We start from the raw sequence: 24,451 nt of genomic DNA, 5'->3' as shown, positions 1-24,451 counted from the left end.
AGACCATGAACATAGAAAGACTCTAGTGTTCCTTCAATCTCAGCTAAGCAACTCATTATGTTAATTCTAGATCCTCCAGTCAAACTCAGCCATATTGAGTGAATCCAGCTGATATCGCTGACAAAACATGGAACAAAGAGTAATCCTGGAAATAAAATGGATATTTTAAAGTTTTGTGGTAGTTTGTTGCAAAGCAATAGGCAATTGATACATCTGTATATAATATAGGGCTAGGCCTTCTGGAGAAAAAGAAAAGCATGTGCTCTTTAGTGTATGGTACCTTCCATGAAAAACCTTATACCCACTCCATGTTGCCATGTGGCTTTGCAGTTCCTCCCTTAAGAAGAAGAATATATTTCCCCACCCCTTGAATCTGAGCTCAGCTGTGTGGTTTGCTTTGACCAATAGACAGAAGCACCGGTTAAGGTGTGATGATTCCTGGTCTCTCCAACAGACCTTGCATGGATCCACTTATGTTTCTACACTTCTACCATCATCAAGAAAAGGACATGGCTGAGTTAGCCTACTGCTCTGTGAAGAAGGATGAGAGCTATGCAACAGAGCTGCCCATCTAATCCACTCCAGCCAACTGGAGCAGAGCCACAGGGATCAGAAAGAACTCAGTGGAGCTTAGCCAATATCGCCCACCCCAGCTCCCAAACACACAAGCTATAATAGAGTAAAGATCATCCCATGCCATGAAGTTCTAAGGTAATTTGCTACAGGACAATAACTAGCTAATATAAAAACTATAGCTCTGTTGGGGAGACATATTACATAAGAAATAAATGTAAGAAATGTTAATGAACAAGAGCATAAAATACTATGGATTAAATAATAACAGTGATGGCCCAGACAGCAAGAGCTATACATTTTGAGTAGACCAAGATTATTATTACAGGAAAACATGGCCTCAGAATATGTAAGAAAAATATGAGAAGTCCCTCCAAGTAGTGCTGCTCATACATCAAATGTTAGAACCTTATAAGGAGATGTTTTGAGCGTGTACAATCTGGCAGTACTGAGATACTGGTGATGGAAAGACAAAATTGGAAGGATAACCAGGCAAGTATGTGGAAAGTTCCTACTTTATTCTGTAAGCTATTGGGAACTACTGTAGAGATAAGAGTTGTACAACATTGTAAATGTACTTTATGCCACTGAATTGAACACTTTGAAATGGTTAAAGTTACATGGATTTCAATGTTCACCTATTAACTATTGAAACTATTAAGGTAATTAAAGGACCATTTTAAAAGATTAATATAATGATTATAACAAGACTGATTAGTCAAGTAGCTACCATAATATTTATTATAGTTTATATCCTGAATATCCCTTAAAGGCCCATGTGCTAAAGACTTGGTCCCTCGCCTATGGCACTATTGGGAAGTGACAGAACCTGTTGGAGGTGGGGGTAGTAGGAGGAAGTTACTGGAGGCATGCCTTTGAGGAGATATTGGGACATGAGGTGAAAGGCTTCCTCCACCGCGTGCTTCCTGCTATGATGTACTGTGCAAAACCAAGTGGCCATGTACTGAAGTGTCTGAAACAGTAAGCTAAAACCATCCCTTCTTCCATTTAACTTATCTCAGGTATTTTTTACAGTGACAGAAAGCTGACTTACTACAACATTCTAGGCACAAAAGACAAAGGTCTAACCTAAAGGGATTCTAGTAGGAATGGGATTAAAAATGAGACAAACTGACAAAGCCATACAGCCAACTGAATATGAGGCACCAGAGAAAGGATTAAATCCATCACTTGGAATCTTTGACATCTGCTTGGGATCTAAGGCATCTCATCAAGCAGTACCAGAATACCTGCGGAATGACGTTATTCCAAAAGAAGCCTGTGAAAGATCAACAGTTCATGTAACATCAGTCATCTCATTTATTCATTAATTTTCTTAACAAAAGTTTACTGAGCCCCTACTCAATGTCAAGCATTAATAATGGCCCAGGAGACAGAGTGTCGAACTATACATAAGAATCACTTCCCATGCTTGCATTCTAGTGGGGAAGGAAAACCAATAGACATTATAAGAAAATTGTATATCATGAAAAAGTGATAAGTGCACTGGAAAAAAAATAAGGAAAAGAGGAGAGTGCACGAGTTGAACAAAGACTAGGAAGAGGTAAGAGAGGACAATATGAGGATATCTGGGTGTGTTAGGCAGAATCCTAAGATGACATGTAATGACCCATCCTTATATAATACCTTGCCCTTTGCTTTTAACCAACAGACAACCATGGCAAAAGCACTAGGAGTTTACTCCCGTGATTATGTTATGTTACATGGCAAAGTAATGGGATTCTATAAATGTAAGTAAGTTCCCTAATCAGTTGACTTCAAGGTCATCAAAAGGGAAAGTATCATGGTAAGCCTAAGTTAGTCAGGGGAGCCCTTTAAAAGAGGGTCTAAAAGTCAAGAGACTCTCTCCTGCTGACCTCCAAGAAGTAAACTACCATGAGTTGTGTAGCTTCAAAGAAATGAATTCTACCATTCTGCAGTTTTTCCCAGGAACCACTGAGATAACTGATGCATGCCTGGCCAGAGCACATATCTAATCATAAGCAAAAACATCTTACATTTTGACCTACTGTAAACCTACTTAATGATATAATAAACAATAATGTACTAATGGTGCCAGTGACCTAATGTAATCTAGTGTTGTGAATAAAACCAGCCTCTTAGACAAGCAGCCATTTTTGCCTCTGCATCTTGCCTTTGTCTCCTTTTGTTTCTTTACACCAACAGTCATGTGAGCTTGGAAGAGAACCTCAAATCTCAGATGAGATTTAGCCCTAGTTCCAGCCAACGAAAGGCACCAACCTACCCTCTCTCTCTCACCAACCATACTCTAACGATAAATCAGACCCCAAATTGGGAAACAGTTTAGTTTGGGCTAGTACCCACATTGTCTTTTGACTCCATTTCAAATCTCTGACCCCATCAGAGGCACTGCATTATAAACAGACTCTTCCACCGTCATTTTGCTCACAGAGCCCAGGAAATACCTGCCATCATCTGTATAAACTTGGCCCAATGAAGCTTTGAAGAAAAGAAGTTTTTACTTTTCAAGTGGATCCAGAAAGACTGGAAAACCTGGACAAGCTGCAACAGTAGCAGGAAGGAGGCTTGGCTATAACATGGAACTAAGGGGATATTTCAGCTCTTATTAAAATTCTCCTAAGCAAATCGGCCTTTCCATGTCAAATGATAAAGGACACTGGAGCTTCACAGTGGAATCTCATGAAAACTAGAAAAGGGAGAAAAGATCCAGTGAGTCACCCTACTTCTTCCACAAAACACCCAAAGACTGAAAATGGAGCCATGTTCACCAGCTACTGCCATGAGAATCACAACAGCAAAGCCACCAGAAACAGTCTGCAGTAAGTAGTAGCCTGAAACTCAACAATGAGACACAAAAGTCTTTTCCCAAAATGGCAGTTTGCAGAGAATTTCTGCAGCAATTGTTTATTATTTAATTGACTGCATTACTCTGCACTGGCCACCTGGGGGCACCAGCATACTCCACACCCAGATGAATTATTGTGTTTTTCCTAATCTGAGATAAGGTAGAGCACTGTTCAGTCTCCCACTGTGATTAGTAGAAATATTGCCACTAATGAATGCACATGCCAGCCAAAGAATATGAAACTGGCCACATTAAGATTTTACAAATAACACCGCATTTTGTACTCTGTTCCTCCAAACCCCCTTTTAAAAAGCATACCCCTAAGGATCCAGGTCCTAGCCTTCTGCTCATCTTTCTCTCATGTTCTGGTAACCTCTCTACCAATAACTCTTCAATACACATGTAGCCCTGGTCTCTCCACAAATCCAAAGGTCTGCATCTTTTAACTGTGCTCTCATTATTGCAACCATCATTTCAAACTAAATATTTCTATAAAGCCAATTAATCCCTCCTAACAGAACAACTCCCCCCCCCCAATTCTGATTTCTTCAAATAATAATAAACACTAAAATTATCTGGCCTATGTCAGGTTTCATGAATTAAGTTATTTAATACCTAAAATAACAAAGAGGTTCAATATCTTATTCAAAATCACAAAACTTAAGGTATTAGTGCTGGAATTTTAATCCAGGCCATCTAGCTCCAGACCCAGGCTCTGAACCATTATTTTTGTCATATTCGATATTTCCTTTTGAATATATGTGTGTGTGTGTGTGTAGATATGTGTATATATATATGTGTGTGTATATATATACACACACATATATATACATATTTTTTAAAGAAATATATATTTTTATATTTCCAGTTTTCCGCGAGTAACCAACATATTTCTGTTAGTGATGATAAAATTAAAGCCTGGAGGTTAAGAACTTCTAAACTAAAAAACATAAAGGGGACCTCAGTGACATGTTATATTTCTAGCACCTCACAATTATTTAATTAGTATTTAATACATACTTTTGGTTTGAATTACTCAAATCATGTTCAAATTACCACATACATAGACTAAGAGAGAAAAAATACAGTAATACAGAACTGGTAGCAGGAGCTGCTGTTTGGAAAATGAGAATCTTGTTTCAAAGTCAAAACAAATGTAAGAAAAAAGGAATAATCACAAAAGCATTTTAAGTGGAAAGAAGGTCTATAAAAAATCTTTACTCAAAAACGAAGGAGGACAGGCCTCAGTGGCACACACTTGTAATCCTAGCAACTCAGGAGGCTGAAGCAGGAGGACCACAGGTTTAAGGCCAGCCTCAGCAAATTAGTGAGACCCTTTCTCAAAAAATAAAAAGGGACTAGGAATGTAGCTCAGTGGTAGAGTACCTCTAAATTCAATCCCCATAACCACAACAAAATGGATGGAGATACAATAAATCAGGACAAGGTGGAGGAGATGGGAGAATGGTAAGAAGAAAAGTGTGGGATTCAGGGAGGCAAATGTGTAAACTATATATGTCTCATTCATATTGTAAATCTATCTCTGCTACTGCACTGTAAGTTAGAGCTTGTTTTCATAACACTTTATGTGTTTAATTTCCTATGTTCCAAAAAAGCCAGAACTACCACCCTTCTAAAACATCAGATCTTGGGTCTTAATGAACAGTTAATACAAGTTAATTATGAATTTGGTCAAATATATTTATTCCTTTTCCAAGACTGAAAGCAAATATTTCTAAACTAGTTACCTCTAATCAAAAATATGGTTTGTCTTGATTTTCTCATTTCGTGTGTTAAGACATTATTAAATGAGTGCCAACCAACTAGATACTAGGAATATAATAAATGTGATCCAGGAAAATATGGCTATGTGCACAACTTATATGCAAGTAAAAATAAAAAAGAGAAGTAGAGGGTGCTAAGAGAACACATTATATGGGGGAGGAAATCCAACACCAGACTTTGGAGAGTCACAGAAGGTTACTAACTAATATCTAGGCTAAGGCCTAAAGAATGGTTAAAATTAGCAAGGAAAACATGGGAAAGAAATGCTGTTCCAGGCAAGAAACATGGACAGTGTCTATGAGTAGAGAGAGTGGCACGTTCTGGAGGGTAGAATAGACAATAGCAAGTAAGGGAGGATATAAAGATCCCATGTAAGATGGTAAACGTAAAAATTTATATTCATAAATTTCTACAGAAAAATGGGGATATTATCAAAACCTTATAAATGCGTAGCTTTTGACCCAGGAGTTTCATTTCTGGGAATTTATCTTATGGAAATAATTAAGCTATAAGGAATCAGCTACAAAGAAAACAAATATGCCACTACTTATAAAAAGCAAAACATTGAAAACAACCTAAGTAAGAACCTATCTATTAAGAACTCATCAAATATATCAGAATTAATTCTACTGTTATCTGTAAATAAAAAGAACAAATAAAAAGTTTTTACAAAGGAAAAAAAAAAAAAAAGAACTCATCAAACCCAGGTCCAGTGTCCCATGCCTGTAAAATCCCAGCTACTCAGGAGACTAAGGCAGGAGTGTCATAAGTTCAAGACTAACCTGGGCAATTTACTGAGACCCTGTCCAAAAATAAAATAAAAAGGGCTGGGGATGTAGCTTAGTGGTAGAGCACCCCTGGGTTCAATACCACTAAAGTATAAAAAATTTTAAAAAGAACTCAGTAAATACATTACAATACAACCATATATCAGAATATTCTGCAATCGTTATAAATTGTGTGAAAGATTAATATTTGTTGACATTAAAAATGGTCACAGCACATTAAGATAAAAAGCAAGATAGGATATAATATTGTGGAATGGATCCTCTTTCAAAACTATGAGCAGAAAATCAAGTCAGCTTATCTTTAGATTATAGAATTCTCACTGATTTTAGCTTTTCTTTTTTCTTTTTTTGCTTATCTCTTTAATAGTTTTTCAGAGAACCTTTTTTAATAATAAAAATATATCAGTTGCTTATTGATTTTTTCAAAAAGATTGTCTCATCAACGAACTCATGAATTAAGCCTTAATTCAGTTCTAGTACTGGCACACTATGGGGGGGGGAAAGGAATATGAATTCCAGAAGAGAGCTAAATAGCACATCCTACACCAATGCTCATAAACCCTCTTCCTCTCAATACATACCTGGACAAATCCAAATGGGAAGAAACGTTCTGTCTGCCCCTGGGAGCCATGATGGAAGGTTTGGCGCCAGTCTTCAATGAGTGCAGGGAACGTGCAATTGTATAGGTCCCTATTATAATTCATATTGGACTCCCCTAAAAAAGCAGCCAAAGTCGTGAAAGGAGTCTGGAGTAGAATTAAGAATGGCTTACATTACTGCCCTTCCCCTATCCTTGCCTTGAGAAAGTAGCCTTCCCACAGTGCTTAGGAGTGGCCTTGTGACCTTCTCTAGCCAATGAGGCCTCAGCAAAAGTGATGTGGGCAAAAACTTGAAAAGTGCTTCAGCTTTGGGCTTCACTCTCTTGAAGCAACTGGACCCCTGAAACTACTATGCAAATAATAAATGAACCGGCTTGTGAAGGAAGAAAGGCCACCTGAGAACCTGGTGCCCAGCAGATAGCCCCAGTCAACAGATCTGAGAAAGAGGCCTGCCAGGTATGTAAGATATGTAAGAAAGCTCAGGGGGAATTAGCTGAAGCAACCCAGACAAAAGAATTACACTGCTAACCCAGAGAATTGTGAACTAAATAGAATTGCAAAATTATTGTATTAAGCCACTAAATTCTAGGATGGTTTGTTACACAGCAAAAGCTAGTTATATGATGGACAATCAACAAACAGAGCACTCACCCTGGTACCATATCACCCCTTTCAGAGTCATATTTTGTAGCGGATGGATCATGGCATTCCAGAGAACAGAGTGCTCACTGGGACCAGTTACAGAATCCTGTGGAATGGGCCTATAATCAATGAGAAATACATATGTCACCAGAAAGCTAGTGATTAATCACATGATGATCCCTAAGCTAGGCATCTATCCACTTCCACATGGGACAAACTTCTGATGAAAGCAACATACAAGTAAATTGGTTATTCAGTTTCACTTGAAAACATGTAATTAGTCTTTGAATTTTACCTCCAGGTTCTTCCTAGGTTAAGGGTGTCTTTCTATGAGTTCAGAGTGGCCATACCAGTTTCCAGATGAGATGAGTGAAACCAGAAGGGAGAAGTGATTCCCTGTGAGTTTCTCACACAGGCAACAAGTTTATCTACTACTCAATGGATGAAGACTTAGATTGATTTAAACTTTTTGCTTTTATAAGCAATGCTATGATCATCTTCCTTTTAGCTTAATCATTGCATGCATGCTTAATTATTTCCTTAAGATAAATTTCCAGAAATGAAATTGCTGGGTCAAAAAACATTTTTTAAAAAAAAAACTTTGAACAGTCTCAAATTTCCTTATAAAAAAATGTATGTGAATTTATCTTCAAGTAGCTGAATATACCCACTTCTCCACACCCTTATCCTTCCCAGCCCCAGAGGTCTATAAGGCCTAGACTTCAGACCACCACCACCCCCACCATGTGCTAGATCTGATCCTTCCTCCTATTCTACTAGAGGTCATTCTTTCTGCCCAAAGCTAATGTCTTCACTCTCCCTCAGGCAAGCTTTTACTCAAACCCTATCAAGAACAAAGTCCATCCTCCTCCCAGAGTGACTCAGCCAGTGTCCAGGACAACATGTCACATCCTGCTCATTTCCATGTTGGCATTAGTATCAGGATTTTTATTAACTAGCCCTTTCTCCCCTATACATTCTGTCTGATCCAGATTTTCCTACATGGGCTTTCAAAGTCAGTATTAACATAGTTTTTAGTACATCTTCATTCATTTGTTCCTACACTGTTTTATTCTCCAGGAAATAGAGCCTAATGGTTAGAAGCACACACTGGAGCCAGAATGTGCCACTTACTAATCATGTCCATAAGCAAGTTCCTAAACTTCTCTGAGACTTCATCTTTATCCATAGGATGTTAATAGTATTCTACACTTCAAGGAGTTGCTCTGAGTACTAAGTGAATTAATATATATAAAGTACTTAGAACAGTGCCTGGCATATAGGAAGCATTCTGTAAGCATCAGGTATGGCTATTACTAAGGAAAAGGATCATAACTCCTTCTTGGCACGTTCTCAGATGATTGTGGTGGTGATGACACCACACTTCACCTGTGCGTGAAGAAATTCCATACATTGAACACATATGTGGGCATTCAACATATACTTAACCCCCCAACAAAGACCATGACCTTCTCTCTTACATACTTCTCTGGCAGGCTTTCTTCCAGGAGGAATTCTTTCTTACCCTTGATTAAGAATTCCACAGGCTTTCAGGGACCTTCCAGATGACCAGGCTTCAATGGGTGTCCCACCCCAGCTGGAGGAGATCAGTCCAATGGGATATTGCAGAGTGTCATATAGGTAACGCCCAAAGAGCCAGCACACTGCTGACATGTACGTGAAATTTCCCTGGCCTAAGTTTTCTGTCCAAATAAACAGTAGAAAAGGGGAAAGAAGTAGATACAATATGAGCTACAGCTACTAGATGGGTCTAGGTGAAAAGAGTGAGTTTGGATCATCCCTTCTGTACCTTTCTGAGACATCGAAAAGTAAGATAAGATTGAGAGGCAATGAGAAAATATAGCACCAAGACCAAGCATCTCTCAAACCTTCCCTAAGGAGAATCTTATCCAAAGGGAATACTATAGCCTTAGTGATGGTTTTCTTTTATCTGTCTCAATTTTTTTCAAATGCTTAAAATGCTTCCCATAATTAGGAAATAATGCTCTCAGCCTGGCACAGAGGCGAATAACAATTTTACTCTCAATCTGAGTATAAATAATATACTTACATAATCAGGGAGCCAAAACTCTCCAGCCAGGCAAACAGGTCTCCCCATTTTTCCCCCATCTCCTCAGGTTCCTCAGAATCTAAGAATGTTAATACTTCTCTCCTAGTGGGTAAAAGTGGCACAAAGGCCCCTGGGTTCCTATATTATCCTTTTTTCTGCCTTTGTTCTTACCTGGCCACTCATTTCTACTTTTCTCCGTGGAAGGGAAAAGCAAGGATACAATAGGTAGAAAAGAAATGTGTATTTTTTATGAGTGGTTTTATAGTCAATTTTATAGCTATGGTAATTAAGACATGGACACATAGTGATAAGAAGTCTGACCAAAAGGGAAAGCAACAGAAATGAAAACCAGTGCTTAAATTTTCAGCAATCTAAACTGTTTGTCCATATTTCCCAGTAACCAACACAGGCTAGAGTGAACAATTTCCATGTTATAGGAAAGCTGACAAAGAGGGGAACATGCATGCACACACAACTGATAGAATCAATTCAACCCAACATAAGACCTCCTGGCTTGGCCCTGTGAAGATCCAAATTCAACACAGTATAATGCTAGAATCCCAAAAGTTGATAATAGAATAGTAGAAATTCAAATCAATTTCAAATCAGTTAAAATTGATTGAGCACCTACTATGTGTCAGGAACTACTAGATGGTTGAGATATAGCAAAGAAAGAGATCTGAAAAGACTTCTCAGGTTTGCAGTTTACAGAATAAGATGAATATTCTGCTGAATAAAATACAAAGCAAAATACATTAAGTGCCTCAGAAGATACAAATAGTTATTAAGGAATTTTAGTACCAAATAAAAAATGTCAAATGAAAGTCAGATCATGAAAAGCCTGATAAAGACTGACCTCCCCTCCCCTGTGCTTCCATAATCCCAATACCTAGTTCTATCACTATATTTCACTACAATAACCCACTCAGTGTTTCCCTCACCCACAACACCACTAGCCACCTGAAAGTAGGTCTTCATCTTCCTCACATCTGTATCACCAATGTCTAGGACATAATAAAGTGTCAGTAACTGTATGTTGGCTGTTGTTCAGTAGCTGTGGTAGCTGGTTTAAGGTGGATCACTGAGGGGTAGGTAGAAGATAACAGTAACTAGGAGGGCTGAAGGGAGTGGAGAGACCTTGAAGGATAGACAGAAATTTAATAAGCAGAACTATGATTCTAGGCAGGAGGAAAAAACGTGTTAAAAGCATATGAAATAGGAAATATCTGAAAGTATTTGGCTGAAGCAGAGATTTAAAAAGGAGAATAGTGAAGGTAAATCTGGAGGGGAAGTTGGAGCTACATATTGAAGTAATGAAAATGGAAAGCAACTGGAAAATGAGAATGCATGGCAAGCAGAAAAAAACCACAAATATGTGCACAGCCTAATCCCTGGAACCTGCAAATGTATACTCTCCCATGGCTGAAGGGCTTTGTAGATGTGATTAGGGTTAAGGGACTGAGACAGGGAGAGTGTTCTGGATCAACCAGTTGGGTAAAATCTAATTATATGAGTCCTTAAAGTCAGAGCAATGTGCCAATAGAAGAGTAAGAGGAGATTCTAACTGTGGGAGAGACGTGACCCACTATGCTTTTCTGCTGAGATCCACATTGCCTCTTTCAGGTTATTACTGAAATGTCACCTTTTTCAATTGGGACTCCCCTGGCCACTCTAAATTGCAAGCACTACCCCATCCCAACCTATCCTTCCGTACCAGTCCTTCCATATGGCCTTCTTTCCCTGATGTATTTTGTTTATTTACTTTTGTCTCACTAGCACACATAATCATCTAACCTATCCTATGATGTCCAAATTTATTCAGTCTGAGTTCAGAGAGCAAAAGGAAATGATTCCTGAGTTTCAGATAACACATAATATCACATAATAAGAGTTCATAAAGCAAAAAAAAAAAACATTATCCAAAAATTAACCTGAATCAGTTCTGTTCCAGAGCTCTTATAGGGGGAGAGTTCAGTGTGAGACAGAATACCATCAGATACTATTTATATGTGATTTACTAATTATTCGTTTTCCATATTCCTTCACACTAGACTGTAAGTACCATAAGATCGGGTATTCTTGTCTATTTTATTGATCACTACACCCACAGCAATTAGAACAGTTCCTAGACCATAGTGGGCTCTCAGATATTTGCTGAATATATTAGCTCTTGAAAATGTAGGAGAAAACTGAGGTTACCAAGGTAAAGCATATATGGACAGAAAAGAAAAGGACCTAGAAAGAACACAGGAACCACATTTGAAGAAAGGTATTAGAAAAGCAAAGAACAGGAAAGAAGATAACAGGTGAAATAGAAAAAGGAAGTACCATGCAAGCTAGGAGGAACATGCAATTTCTAGCAGGGGTGATCCACAGAGTTGAATGCCACAGAGGTCTATGGAGTTCAAAATGAGAAGAGTAGTAGCCTTGAGTTGAACAAATTGTTGAGATGGAACCAGAAACCAGATTATAAAAGAACCATGGCAAAGTCATGAAAAGAATGAAAACAAAAGATGTTCTAGAAAAGTATAACAAAGTAAAGGAGAGAGATGAGGCTTCATGGGAAGGGTGTTTGTTATGTTCATCTTTCTTTGTAAGAATAAAAGGCTACACTCTGTGTAGGGATTATGTGTCCATCTTAGTCACTGCTGTGTCCTTGGGGACTAGCACAGAGCTTGACACTGAGAAGGCATGAAATAAAAGATTCTATGCTGAATAGACAGTGGGGGAGAGAACTGAGCCTAAGGGATAAGAGAAGGCCCTAGAAGTAAGAGCCATCAGAATTAGCCCTGAAAGGATACCAGTCAATTGTCCTTAAACACAGAAAAGAAGGAAGAGAAAACAGAGGGTCAAGGCAATAGAGAGATACTAGCACAGCTCATGCTGAATAGCCTCAATATATTCACCAAAATTGAAGGAAGAGTCTTTTCCTCAAGGAAAAGGTCTTTTGGAGTCTTGGGGGAAAAAAAACAAGTGAAACATGACTATCAGGAATGGAATGAAGAATCAATAACAAATAAGTAAAAGGATAATTCAGTAATAATAGATAAGAACCACACTGGGGCTTACAGATTCCACTTAATGCACTGACCCATCTTTAACATACAGTACATGCTAAAGTGCTCACATACCAGAGGTAGGTTTAGACCATGGCAAGTCAACCGCATCAAGGTCCTCCAGCTCCTGCTCTGCCTGAATGAGCGAGACAGAGAGGATGCGAACAGACTGATAGGCAGCAGCACTGGACAGCTCCCTTGTAGCATTAAATATCTAGAAGAGAAATTGAAATGTTATTTAACCTAATGGGTGGTGAACTGGCTTCCGCCTCTTAGGAAATACTTCCTACCCACTGAGTTCCTTCTGAGCCTTCAATATACTGAGATTAAGTGAAATAACCCGAACTGGTAATGAGCTGGACTGAACCACCTTGATCCACTTTGACTAAAAGAGACCATGATGAATCATGTTCCAAGGAGGATTTGAATGTAATGAACCCAGTGATCTTAGGAAGCAGGTCTATGATAGACAAGAGGGGGCTGCAGTACTTTAGGCTAAATATTGACTAGTAAGTAGAGACCACTGGTATCTTAAAACTAAAATACTTCTGCTCTGAAAAATTATCTGATAAGGGAAAGTCATGGCAAGTAACTTCTTTTTTTTAAATGGTGCTTAGAGAGCCTATATGGAGCCAAAAAGGCCATGGGTAGGTAGATTTATGTAATATAATCCATATCATCCAAGAAAAGTGTATTCAAAAGAAACACACCTGGAAAGTGATAGTTGAAACATACTGGAATCAATCTCACAGTGCATACATTCTCATCTTGTCGTGCTAAAAAAAAAATCACTAGAGAAAAGCATGGGTGCATGGCAACCTGAAAGGTGGTGTTCAGGATAACAGCTCAGAACAGTCCCAAGAATTTAAACATAGAAGATATATCACATTATACTAAATCATTTATGAATCCTCATCAGTTACCAAGAATATGACAGGAGTGGCTAAGGGCTTTTCTGGATAAGAATATGTGTACTATACTGAGTAGTTTATTCATTAGTCCTATTAAACCTCATTCTTCTATGAGGTATACATTGCCATTTCCTTAAATCCTGATTTTTCAGTTAAGGTTTTCCTTTATTTTAAAAAGAACAGATAGACAATATCTTGCTTTACCTTTTCAGTTATGTATTTTCTCTTGACTCTTCCTTAACCCCCTGAACTAGTCCTGCTTCTCCCAAAACAAAGGGCCAAAGGAGCTTGAGGAAGCCCAGTTACCATTAGCCCCAGGGAACAGGCGCTCCAGCTGAGTCTGGACCGCCACAACAAGCAGCACAGAAGGCTGGGATACTTTCCATTGGCCTCCAGCCACAGAGTGTGCAGCTGTCTCGCTCTCCCTCCCACCCACCATGGAGAATACAGCTGGCCCTCCAGCCCACAGTAGAAAAGAAATGATGGAGCAGCCAGGGTGCCCCCACAGAGAATTTCATTGAAATATGCTGCCCCTGGAATCATCTTTTGACTTGCCACTGAGCCTACTCTGGCCAATGAGATGGCCAGATGCAAATGAAATGGCTCTTTTGGTCACAATGGGAACTCTGGTCTGAAATGCCTTCTGGGTAGCAGCAGCTCCAGCCTGTCCAGGTAACTGGTCTTCCTACTTTCAGGACAGATTATACAGTCTCAGTAAAATTCCACAGGAAATCCAGGCCTATTTCTTCAGGATCTTGCCTGGCAAGGTTAATGTGAAATAAACATTCAAAAGTAAAAACAGGCTAATGCACTCACAGTATATTCTGGCAGGGAAATTATTTTTCAGAAGCAAGTACCTGTAAAAAAGTCTCCTCCCTTGGAATTCAGTTCTGCACTAAGCACGAAGGATCATATGTTGCTTCCATGGAAACAGTGGATGAAACTGCTTTCATCCTCTCCACCCACACTAGCTTCCGCACTGACTGGGAACTCAAGCGCCTCATGGCAATGAGATGCCAGCTTGGGGAGGGAGCATGGGAGAACATGCTACTTGTCTTTTAGACTCGTTGCTAACGATTAGTGTACTGCCAGGCCAATGGAGTCAGAGTGGCTGGCATTCTCCTGTATTGTTACCAGCACCTGGAACTGGATCCAAAACATTGCCTGGAAAACTTCCATTTTCAAACTCACACTTGTGTATTATTTCAAGCCAGAACTTGAAAATCACAGAAAGTGTTAACAAAAATGGGGATGGGGAAAATTTTTCTGCTGTACCCAATGACAATTACTTCTGAAACTGGTAGCCTTTCCCAATATTACTAGGCCTTTTTGATGGAAGCATTTCCTCAGGGATATTGGCAGCAAACTCAGGAATAAAGAGATTTCAGGAAGATTTTCATTTAAATGACACTTGGTTTCCCTGCTGATGAAAGGGGAAGCCTTACTCCATCTGCTGAGATCAGATTTCATCTCATCAAACACCTCAGTGTAATTATTTTTCTACCAAGTATTCAAATGAGGATGTAAATGAAGACCAAGGTATTTGAAGTCATTAACGCTGCTGAGGCTGAGGGAGAGCACTGCTGCCTCTCCAGGGACCAGACCGTTAGCCATCAAAGCAGCTGCTCACCGGTGTTCATTTTGTAACCTTTATACCACATTCTTGAATTAATGAAGACGCATCAAGAATCTATTTCCTCAGAGGATCTTGGCATGGGGTCTGCATGGGAGAACAAGGCATGCATGTGAGAGCATGTATATGTGAATGTGTGTGTGCACGCACATGCATGCACATGAAGGACACAGAAAATTACTGACTTAAAAGAATTTGGATATTCTGTAAGTTACTTTATATTCTACTATAGCATAATACAGTTATCCTAAAGTTGACATAATAACTATAAAGAAGCCAGTCATCAAAACTCCTGTGAATCTTTTACTGAGATATGGTACCAGTCCTGCCTTTCTAGATTTTAATTTCTCTACTGGTAAACTAAGAATGTGGGGAGTGACAACCTATGGAGAAATGGGTTTCCTGTCTGATATTGGCCATCTTTTTCTAAGCCTAACAAGAAATATCCAAGTCTTAAGACCTACCCTGACTTAGGAGGCAACAGATGAACATTTAGATTTTTCTCCATTTATAAACATCTCACTCAGTGTTATAAATAACATTCAATTTTAAAATTCCACTTTACCCTAACAACAAGATGGGCATACAATCTGCCATTTCCTTCTTTGAATGTGAAAAGTGGTAGGTTATAGTGAGAATTTTACCTCCTCAGAAAAGCCACATGGGAGGGAGGAAAAGAAAGACAGTGTTTGATGCAAGCTTGAATGCATGCATGTGTTGGGGGGAGGTGGGGGGGGGGACCTGTAGGGGGGAAAAGAAGCAAAAGAATAAAAGGGGAGTCATGGATCCTTCTGATCAAAAAAATAAGATTCTACTGACTGTTAAGAGACTAGAAAACTTGGCTTTCAATACCATCAGCACCTAAAATTCTGTCTTGCAAACCAAGTGCATGGTTTAAAATAAAAAAATAACACTTGGATATTTCAGATGGAATTTTTTTTTTTTTGTTCCCCTGCATCTCAGAGCACTAACTTAGTACAGAAGATGCTTAAGAGTAAATTCTAGGCAGAAAGACTGTGTTTACTCGTAACAATCAAGATCTGATTTAGCCTGACAGAAAATGGGATGGGATTCCTTGGCATAGACTGCTATTGAGAAAGTGACTATATAGATACAAACAGATCTGGTCCATGCCTTTCTGTGCAAACATGGAACTGTAATTAGAGCATTAAGGAAATTACTGTTTTCCTCAATGAGTTAACAGCAATTCCTCTATACAAAATCATGCTTTCTATCAAGAGATAAAGCTTCAATTTTATGTCCATTCACCTAAATTAAAGAGTCTAGTCGAAGTTCGGTTTAATAAGCATTTCAATTCAAAAGTTTTCCATATATTTAAGTAAGGCAAGAACTGATAAAAAATAAAATATTGATTAGGAAAACCTAAATATAAGAATTGAGATTCTGGGGGCTGGGATTGGGGCTCAGAGGTAGAGCTCTCGCCTAGCACACATGAGGCACTGGGTTTGATCCTCAGCACCACATAAAAATAAAATAAAGATATGTGTCCACCTATAACTAAAAAGTAAATATTAAAAAAGAATTTAGATTCTGAATTAGAAAACTAATGATGAAATAGCATTATTTAGTAATAGGGTTGTTTTTTTTTTTAAAAAAAAAAAGCCACAGAAGAAGAAATTATAAGGAATAAAAGCTAGAGAAGAAAAAAGAAACTCTAATCTGAAAGGACTAAAATAAAAAAAAATTTCAAGAGAGCTGAATTGAGATCATGATCTAATTATAGAGATTTTAAACCTCAAATTTAAATATTTCTCAAAAATGGGAAAGTGTATAATGAAGGAAGGAAAAAAAATAAATAAATAAAAATAAACTAGAAAAGAAACTCAGATTGGTAGAAAGAGTAAGAGAAAACAGAAATATTTCCAAGTTCTTAACCTGTTAAAACAAAGTATAGAAACATATTAGTGCCAATCAATTACTGCCAATTTAATCAAACTTTCTTATTAAGGTTGTTAAATTAATTTACACATGAAGGCACTTAGAACAGATCTTGACACATGGTAAATACTTAATAAATAGAAACAGCCTTCCTTCTCCTTATTGCACCCTTTTCTTCCTTCTTTATCATCAATATTATTTATTGTTACTACTCTGGAACATTACCTGTAATACAGTCATCTGCATGTTACTCTGCCCACTGCAAAGCCAGACATCTCCAAATAAGATATCATGGACTTTCAAGGTAATATTTCTTGTCCCAAAAGTCTGTTGTGCCATCATTTCAAAAGGTCCACCAGGCTTCATAGGATCCAGTACCACCATCCAGGTATTAGAGGGTGCTGAAATAACAACAGGTCTCCCAGGAGTTAACCAGTCAATCACTTCAAATGAAATTAAAGCCCAGTTATACTCATTTATAGCTATTTCCAGACTCTGTGATAAACTGTATTCAAAGCTATAAAGATTGGCCATATTTCAGAAAAAATAGATAGAACTGACAAGAGCAGCAGCATTTTTATCTGTAATCTGTACCAATCCCTTCTTATTTTTAACTGAAATAAGTTGCCCAGTTATAATCCTAAATGAGGACAGACAAAAATACACACAGATTAAAATTCAAGGGAATTTAGTATAAAAAATAACATAAAACAGAAATTCTTGTTACACTATCCAACTGTCAATACTAACATAATCTAATCTTTTCTCTGTACCCCAAACTAACTTGTAATTATCCAATTCAAATGTGAGCACAGATTATAGAAAAAAATCACTTATAATCTGAAACTCTCCCTTATAGTACAATCACCCTTCTTATCAACCCCCACCTCCTCTCATGTTCCTAACAAGAATTAATACCACCAGTGGTGCTGGGTTCTCCTACAAACAGGTGTATGAAGAAACGGATTCATCAAAAATTAGTGGGATGAAAATAGGAAACCAGTAGTGTAGTGGAAGGGAAACTGACATGATGGGAGGAGGGAAGGACATGAAATGAAATCTATCAAACTATGCTATGTCCAGGTATGAATTTACTGCAATGAATTATATATGTGTGTAATATAATATATGTATATATTATATATGCATATGTAATACATAGTAAATATATAATAAATACATACATATAAACAATTGATATATAAAATTATAATGCATTAAAACAACAATGATAATAATATAAGGGAGATCAGTAGAATAAAGCAAGCAGATCAAGGGACAGAAAGGGAAGACACTGAAATGAGATTGATCAAGTCATGTTGCATGCAAGTATGAATGACATGATGAAGCCAATATTATGTATAATACAGTGCACCAATAAGAAAGAAAGCAGAAGACCTACAAATTAATCTCTCTGTAAAAAAAATTTGATTTGTCTAATTAAATATTTTCAGAGTCATCTACAAAATTTAAGATTTTGTTTGAACTCAATTAAGGAGCTGAGAAGCTATCCAAAACCCTATTTCAGACATTCATAGCTTTTTCCTTAGAAACACCCCCACCACCACCACCATCTTCCTAACTTCTCAAACACACTACAGGGGTCAACCACTGCCAACATCATACTCAGGGATTTAGGAAAATACCTTCAAAATAACAAAATTATTCCTAAAAGAATGAAACAATAAGCAAAGTTGAAGAAATAAGAGTAGAAAAATAGAGAAATGAACAACTTCAAATAAATTTTTTTTCAAAGAATATGAACTAATTTATAATACCCATCCGATCAATGTTAATGTGAAGGAAAAGAATGGTAAAAACTGGAAAAAGCATTCTGAAGTTATTATACCCAATCCATGAGAAATAATAATTATAAAAATACCATCCAAGTGCCTACTATGTGCCACATACTGTGCGGTTCTTTCTAATCAGCAAGAACTAAGCAGAAAATGAGAATCCCACATACATATATAAGGAGATAAGTAAAAGCCTAAACCGTAAAGGATTATTTTCCTGGAGGAAATGTCCAAAAAACCCCAAGGTATCAGTGAAAGGGTGCATGTTTGCTCCTCTGGAAAGCATAATTCACTAAGCTTGCAACTCCCATCTCTAGGAGGTCAATTAAGCCCAGGACCAAATGTTCACAATTGTTTTTCTCTCACCAATAGCCAGACACCAACATATTAAATGTATAATTCACCTAAACCAGAAAAATCACTGTTTTGGAAACAGTGGGCAGCTAGTACAGATTGTGTCGCACAGGTGTGATATGCTCCGTATGGCTTACACTTCTGAGCAGGCAGACGCTCCAATCTGTCCTAATAATCTTGCCAAGGTCTTTCCAGGCTTCCTGTACTGACATATCTCACTAAAGCTCTGTCCTTTTGCCACCAATAATTACTCATATAAGGTGATGTGGCCAACCCCCAGAAAACCCAGGATAGGACTATTTCTTAGCCTTCCACTACTATACAACATATTCCTAGTCACTGCTATTAATTAGAGATTTATCCTTAACCTCAATCCAGGCCACATGGCAGGTGAAGAAAACTACCCTTACCACAACTTCTGAAAACTTTTACTGCCCAAGAATAAAAAGACTGTAAGGGAGTGGGAGTATGAACAATTTGAGTAAAACATGGCAACATCAACCTAATATAGCTGGAGGGTAGGCTTCCTGTTGGGCTAGAGCCTGAGGGGAAACTGGCATTAAGACTTGAGCCCAGAGAAATCTGCTTTTGACTTCTTCAAAGACCCCAAGGAATTTCCTTCTGTTCAAAAGCCACCATGTTTCACAAGGACAGCTGCCTGGTCCTTGGATTGTCAGTTCAGTTCCAGTTTGGCTAAAGAGGAACTTACCGTAGACCAGTAAAGTCCAGAAGCTACATTCACCATCAAGTCCACCAGGTTGAGTACAAAAAATAAAACTGATCCACTGACCACAAAGAGCTCACCATTACCACATGCCAAGTTCACCATCCAGCTGGTTTTCTGCTGATCCTGATAGGCTTTCTGAGCTTTAGTTCCTCCTTCAGGATCCTAAAACTACCCTTACCACAACTTCTGAAAACTTGCTATCTTGTTTTTCTCTCACCAATAGCCAGACACCAACATATTAAATGTATAATTCACCTAAACCAGAAAAATCACTGGTTTAGGTGAATTTACCAATCCTGGCCCAGATATTTATAAATTCTCATTTTTGTTGCACTTAAATCTCTGTTTTCCTTTGCATTTTTTCTTCTACCATATAGGAAGACTAATTTCCTTCCTTCATTATATAGCTACTTAAGAGTACTTACCATGAGCCTGGCACTCCATCAAGTAAATGTCAGAAAATAAACCCCAGTCCCAGGTTACACTGATGAGAAAGCCAAGCAATTTAACTAGGGCTTTATGCTTCATGCATAACAGCATATTTGGTGGCCTATTTCTTATAGTTGCTCTTCATATTCTAGCCAAGGACATAACTAAAGAACTATGTAATCTGCACTTTCTCTCCATCTCCCCAATTAATTGCAACTTCAAAATGAGAAGAGCAAACAATCAAAGGGAAAAAAATGAAAATAATTTGCCCAGAGACATGATTAGTCATAAAGTGCTTTCTTGCTTTTTCTTTTTGCTATTCACATCAGATGTTGTTTTGAAGGTTATTGTGCCAAAATCTCAGAAGCCAAGAAAGAGAAAAGGAAAAATTATCCATGACCTTTGCCTTCCCAAGAGGGAAAAACCTAGAGCTGAAAGAAGCAGCCTGATTCACTGCTCCTCATGGAACCCTGGATCTTCACCAACGGAAAAGCGGTTCAGTGGTTTTTGGAAGTGGCTTGAAGGTGAAAGTGGTTTACTCCTAAACCATCCCTTATTTACCTACATTTACTCTACAACCTGAATTTCAAATCCAATACAACCAAATATGAATACAAAATAAGCCAAATTTAAATACTTTTCTTTCAATAAAACTGCTCATGCAAGTTACTTAGACTACACATGCTGTGGCAGACACCCCTTAGGGTGACCTCCCTTCAAGAGAAAAGAGAGTCTACGATTTACTTTCAGTCAACAGAAAACAGCAAAGATGAGATGTCACTATTGTGATTATGTTATATAGAAAAGATGAAGGGATTTTGCAGATGTGATTAAAGTCCCTAATCAGTTGACTTTCAATGAATAAAAGGGGAAATTATCCTGGGTAGGCCTGATTTACCAAGGCCATTACTAAAGGGTTCAGAGGTCAGAGATTTGAAGCAGCAAGGATGCTGCCATGGAGTCTGCCCCTCAAGAAATTAATTCTGCCAAAAACCTAGAGGAGCTTGGACCTGGATCACTCAATAGTCACACCTCCATTTGAGAACACAGCCTGGTCTTGACTTCAGCCTAGTGAAACCTGAGCTAAAAACATAGTTAGACCATGGCCAGACCACAGAAATACAGAGATTGTGAGATAGTGAAGGTGTATTATTTTAAGCACCTAAGTTTGTGGTAATTTATTATGCAATATTAAAAAATTAGTATGCATGTCACCACTGCAAGCAGGAGTGGGGAAGGGTGTTGGCTTTTCTTGTGTTTTTCTAAGACAAAATTAATCTGTTTTCCTCAATCATGATGACAAATACAGAAACACCCTCATTTTATCACCTGCATACACAAATACACACACACACACACACACACTTCTATGTTTGTTAAAGTGAGATGATATACCTATTCTCCCTGGCTTTATTCCTTATGTCTGCATTACTTGACAACATGGTTTGAACAGACCCAGTAAGTGACCATATTTGGATCATCCTTTAGGTTTTATTTTCCCAATGCTTAAGTGTCAGTCTGCTGGACAAAAACCTACATGTTATTAAAACTCTACTTTGTTCTGGGTCCCTAGGGAATTGCAGGTAATAAGTACAGGTAAAATTTAAGAGGCAAACCAAGTGGGAAATTGAAGTAGTCTGACAGAAAATCCCAGAGTCCTCATCAAAATTTTAAATAAAAGCCAGGCACAGTGACGCATGCCTGTAATCCCAATGGCTCAAGAGGCTGACGCAGGAGGATTGTGAGTTCAGTGTCAGCCTCAGCAAAAGCAAGGTGCACTAAGCAACTCAGTGAGACCCTGTCTCTAAATTAAATACAAAAAATAGGGTTGGGGATGTGGCTCAGTGGTTGAGTGCCCCTGAGTTCAATCCACAGTTTAAAAAAAAATAGTTTTTTTAAATAGAATCTAGCTGTTTAATATCCCCTGTAGTGTCTCTTTTGAGCAGTTTTTTTGTCTGCACTATAAATCTTCTTACATGTCTGCCTTCCTTATTCCAAATAACACTTTATGCATCTTGCTTCATGGGCAGAAAAGAGCAAGATGCCCATTGAAGTAGGTTTTCTGACATCTATAAATCAAAATACCTTTATTCTCTACAAGTAAATGTGGGAATGCTGATAAATTGATCTGCCACTATACCACCAATATTACCAACTCCTTTTCCTGTGAAATTATCATCAAGAGTCCATGAATCACTAGATTTCCTTAAGTACTGCTGGTTATTTTAACTCAAAAAAAAAAAAAAAAAACAATCACTTTACAGTGAAGCAACTGGAGCAGTATTTGAGCCTAAACCACTAAAATATGAAAGGATAACATGAGAGAATGAGCTTCTGAGGGATGGGCACTGTTTGCATCCTTCTTTGTATTTTCCTGTGGTTTCTATGACAGTGTTTTATATGCACTACGCCCTTGATAGATGATTATAGAATTGAAATTAAGATAAAATAGCAGGTTTGCAATCACTGTAAAGAGAAAAGGAAGTTTATCTCTGAATGATTACATTTGATGCCTTCCCATCACCACCTACCCGCCAGCTTTATCTGTGCCCACCTCAGATATTAGTCCTGAATCAGGCATGAAGGGGGTAAAACCTCCAAAAATAACACAGAAGAACAATCTTTAAAACTGAAATGCTATATAATATAATGTGCTCTGTGTATCTGTCTCTGCAGTATTATGTAGTCTCTGTCTCCTATTTACTGGTAACATTATTAGCATCAAGGAAACCCTATTTCTTATTTTTAAACCAAAATCAATGTCATTTACTGAGAGGGCCACTATTTGCACACAATGCTGCTCATTTCTAAGAGGAACACAGCACAAACAGAAAGTACTAGTCCTGGAATTCTTCATTTTCAGCATCTCCTGTGTTACCAGTAGCGTTTAGCTCAAGAGACAACCATGTCTCAATCAGCTGAAGTTTCCCTTTCAAGTCTCTTAGTTTCACCCAACAACAGTTTTACCTTAAAACATCTTAAAAATCTGCTAGAAGTTCTTACCTTGCTTCTATGCCTGGTATGCATTTTCAAATGCTGAATGAAAATTTTCTGGAATATGAAGACAACAGCACTGGGTCTGGAATACTCTAGATTAGATCATCAGTTCTGATAACTGACAAAACTAACAAGGCCATCCTTGTTTATAGGGGCCAGGAAAGTTTCCACCAGGTTCCCTGTCACATGTCTATTTTAATTGCTCAAATCACCAATTCATATGTTAACTCCAACACCCCCTTCCCCAGTAGTCTCTTACCTACCTCACTGTCACTTCCACATTCTCAAGCTCATAAGACCCAGCCCTAAGCATACCATCCTGCATCCAGCAACTTCTAGCTTTGCCTCATCCACACTGTCTTTTATATCTCGCATCTCTTCTAGCTTTGCCTCATCCACACTGTCTTTTATATCTCGCATCTCTTCTTTATAATATCTCCCTGCTCATGAAAGCTGCTAATTCTCATCTTTTTGACCATCAATCCTCATAGCTACTCTTTTGGGTCAAGCCCTCATTTTGTATTGGCTGAATAACATAATAACATGCTAACAAGTCCCACCAATGCTTGAATTGAAACAACTGGAGCATTATTTGATAGCCAATCCACCTTCCACAGTATTGCCAAAGGGATCTTTCTAAAATATCAATTTGATCAGGTTATTTTGCGCTTAAAATCGATTGATCCAAAGTAGAGAATCTACTAATTAGCAAAGACAAACAAGCCTCCCTACCTCCCCACCTCACCTTCCCAATCTCAGCTCCTCTTATCCTCCACCTCTCACTTACCCACCTGCCTGGCACTTCTTCAGTGACTCACCTCCACTCATACATCCATGCCTTTGCCCCAGCTGCTCCCTCTCTCTGGTCTGCCCTACTCATCTTTCAAGACCAGCCTCATAACAAGTTCTTTATCCCTACTTCCCTAAGCATTTCCATACATTATGTCCTTCCTCATTGTGGCACTTATCACACATTATTTTCCTGTCTCCTCCCCTAAATACATTACAGAGGCTTCATTAAGGGAGAAGGCATATCTTTTTTGCTCATCACTATATCACCAGTACTCAGCACAGTATCTGGTACATAGTATGTGTGTTAATTCATTTCATCCTTAAAATAATCCAATAAGTATTATGACTATCTCCATTTCACATAGAAACTATGACATAGATTTTTAATAGCATATCTGAGGACTATAAAGTCATTAAATGACAAGAGTCAGACCCAATCCCAGACAGGAATTCCAGAGCCAAGCTTCTTAACCACACCTCTATAGTGCCAGAGTTAAATGTTTCTCTTCTATATTCCATGACAGCCCTATATACATCTTCATCAAAACATT

General features: G+C 38.2%; 2 protein-coding genes across 4 annotated transcripts in view; one reads left to right on the top strand and one right to left on the bottom strand.

The window, feature by feature from the left end:
- Positions 1–21,334, top strand: part of Tbrg1 (transforming growth factor beta regulator 1) — a 47,474-nt gene extending 26,140 nt beyond the window's left edge. The window contains exon 9 of one of the 3 annotated variants that reach the window (XM_046432721.2): positions 20,441–21,334. In XM_046432721.2, the coding sequence (XP_046288677.1) occupies positions 20,441–20,694 (254 nt within the window). In that variant the 3' untranslated portion in view covers positions 20,695–21,334. Of the gene's footprint in view, positions 1–454; positions 700–20,440 lie in introns of those variants that run through there. The other 2 variants (XM_046432726.2, XM_046432725.2) reach the window with 2 other exon arrangements.
- Positions 1–24,451, bottom strand: part of Siae (sialic acid acetylesterase) — a 33,833-nt gene that overhangs the window by 5,261 nt on the left and 4,121 nt on the right. The window contains exons 3-7 of the mRNA XM_046432720.2: positions 17,031–17,206; positions 12,438–12,576; positions 8,761–8,938; positions 7,245–7,354; positions 6,576–6,709 (exon numbers count right to left, since the gene is read on the bottom strand). Of these exons, the coding sequence (XP_046288676.1) occupies positions 6,576–6,709; positions 7,245–7,354; positions 8,761–8,938; positions 12,438–12,576; positions 17,031–17,206 (737 nt within the window). The remainder of the gene's footprint in view (positions 1–6,575; positions 6,710–7,244; positions 7,355–8,760; positions 8,939–12,437; positions 12,577–17,030; positions 17,207–24,451) is intronic.

The sequence above is a fragment of the Marmota monax genome, unplaced genomic scaffold, assembly GCF_021218885.2.
Source record: "Marmota monax isolate L192 unplaced genomic scaffold, Marmota_monax_Labrador192_F-V1.1 WCK01_AAM20220418_F8-fsc00062, whole genome shotgun sequence".
NCBI lineage: Eukaryota > Metazoa > Chordata > Mammalia > Rodentia > Sciuridae > Marmota > Marmota monax.
Note: the sequence above shows the minus strand (reverse complement) of the source record. Positions and strands in the feature narration are given on the sequence as shown.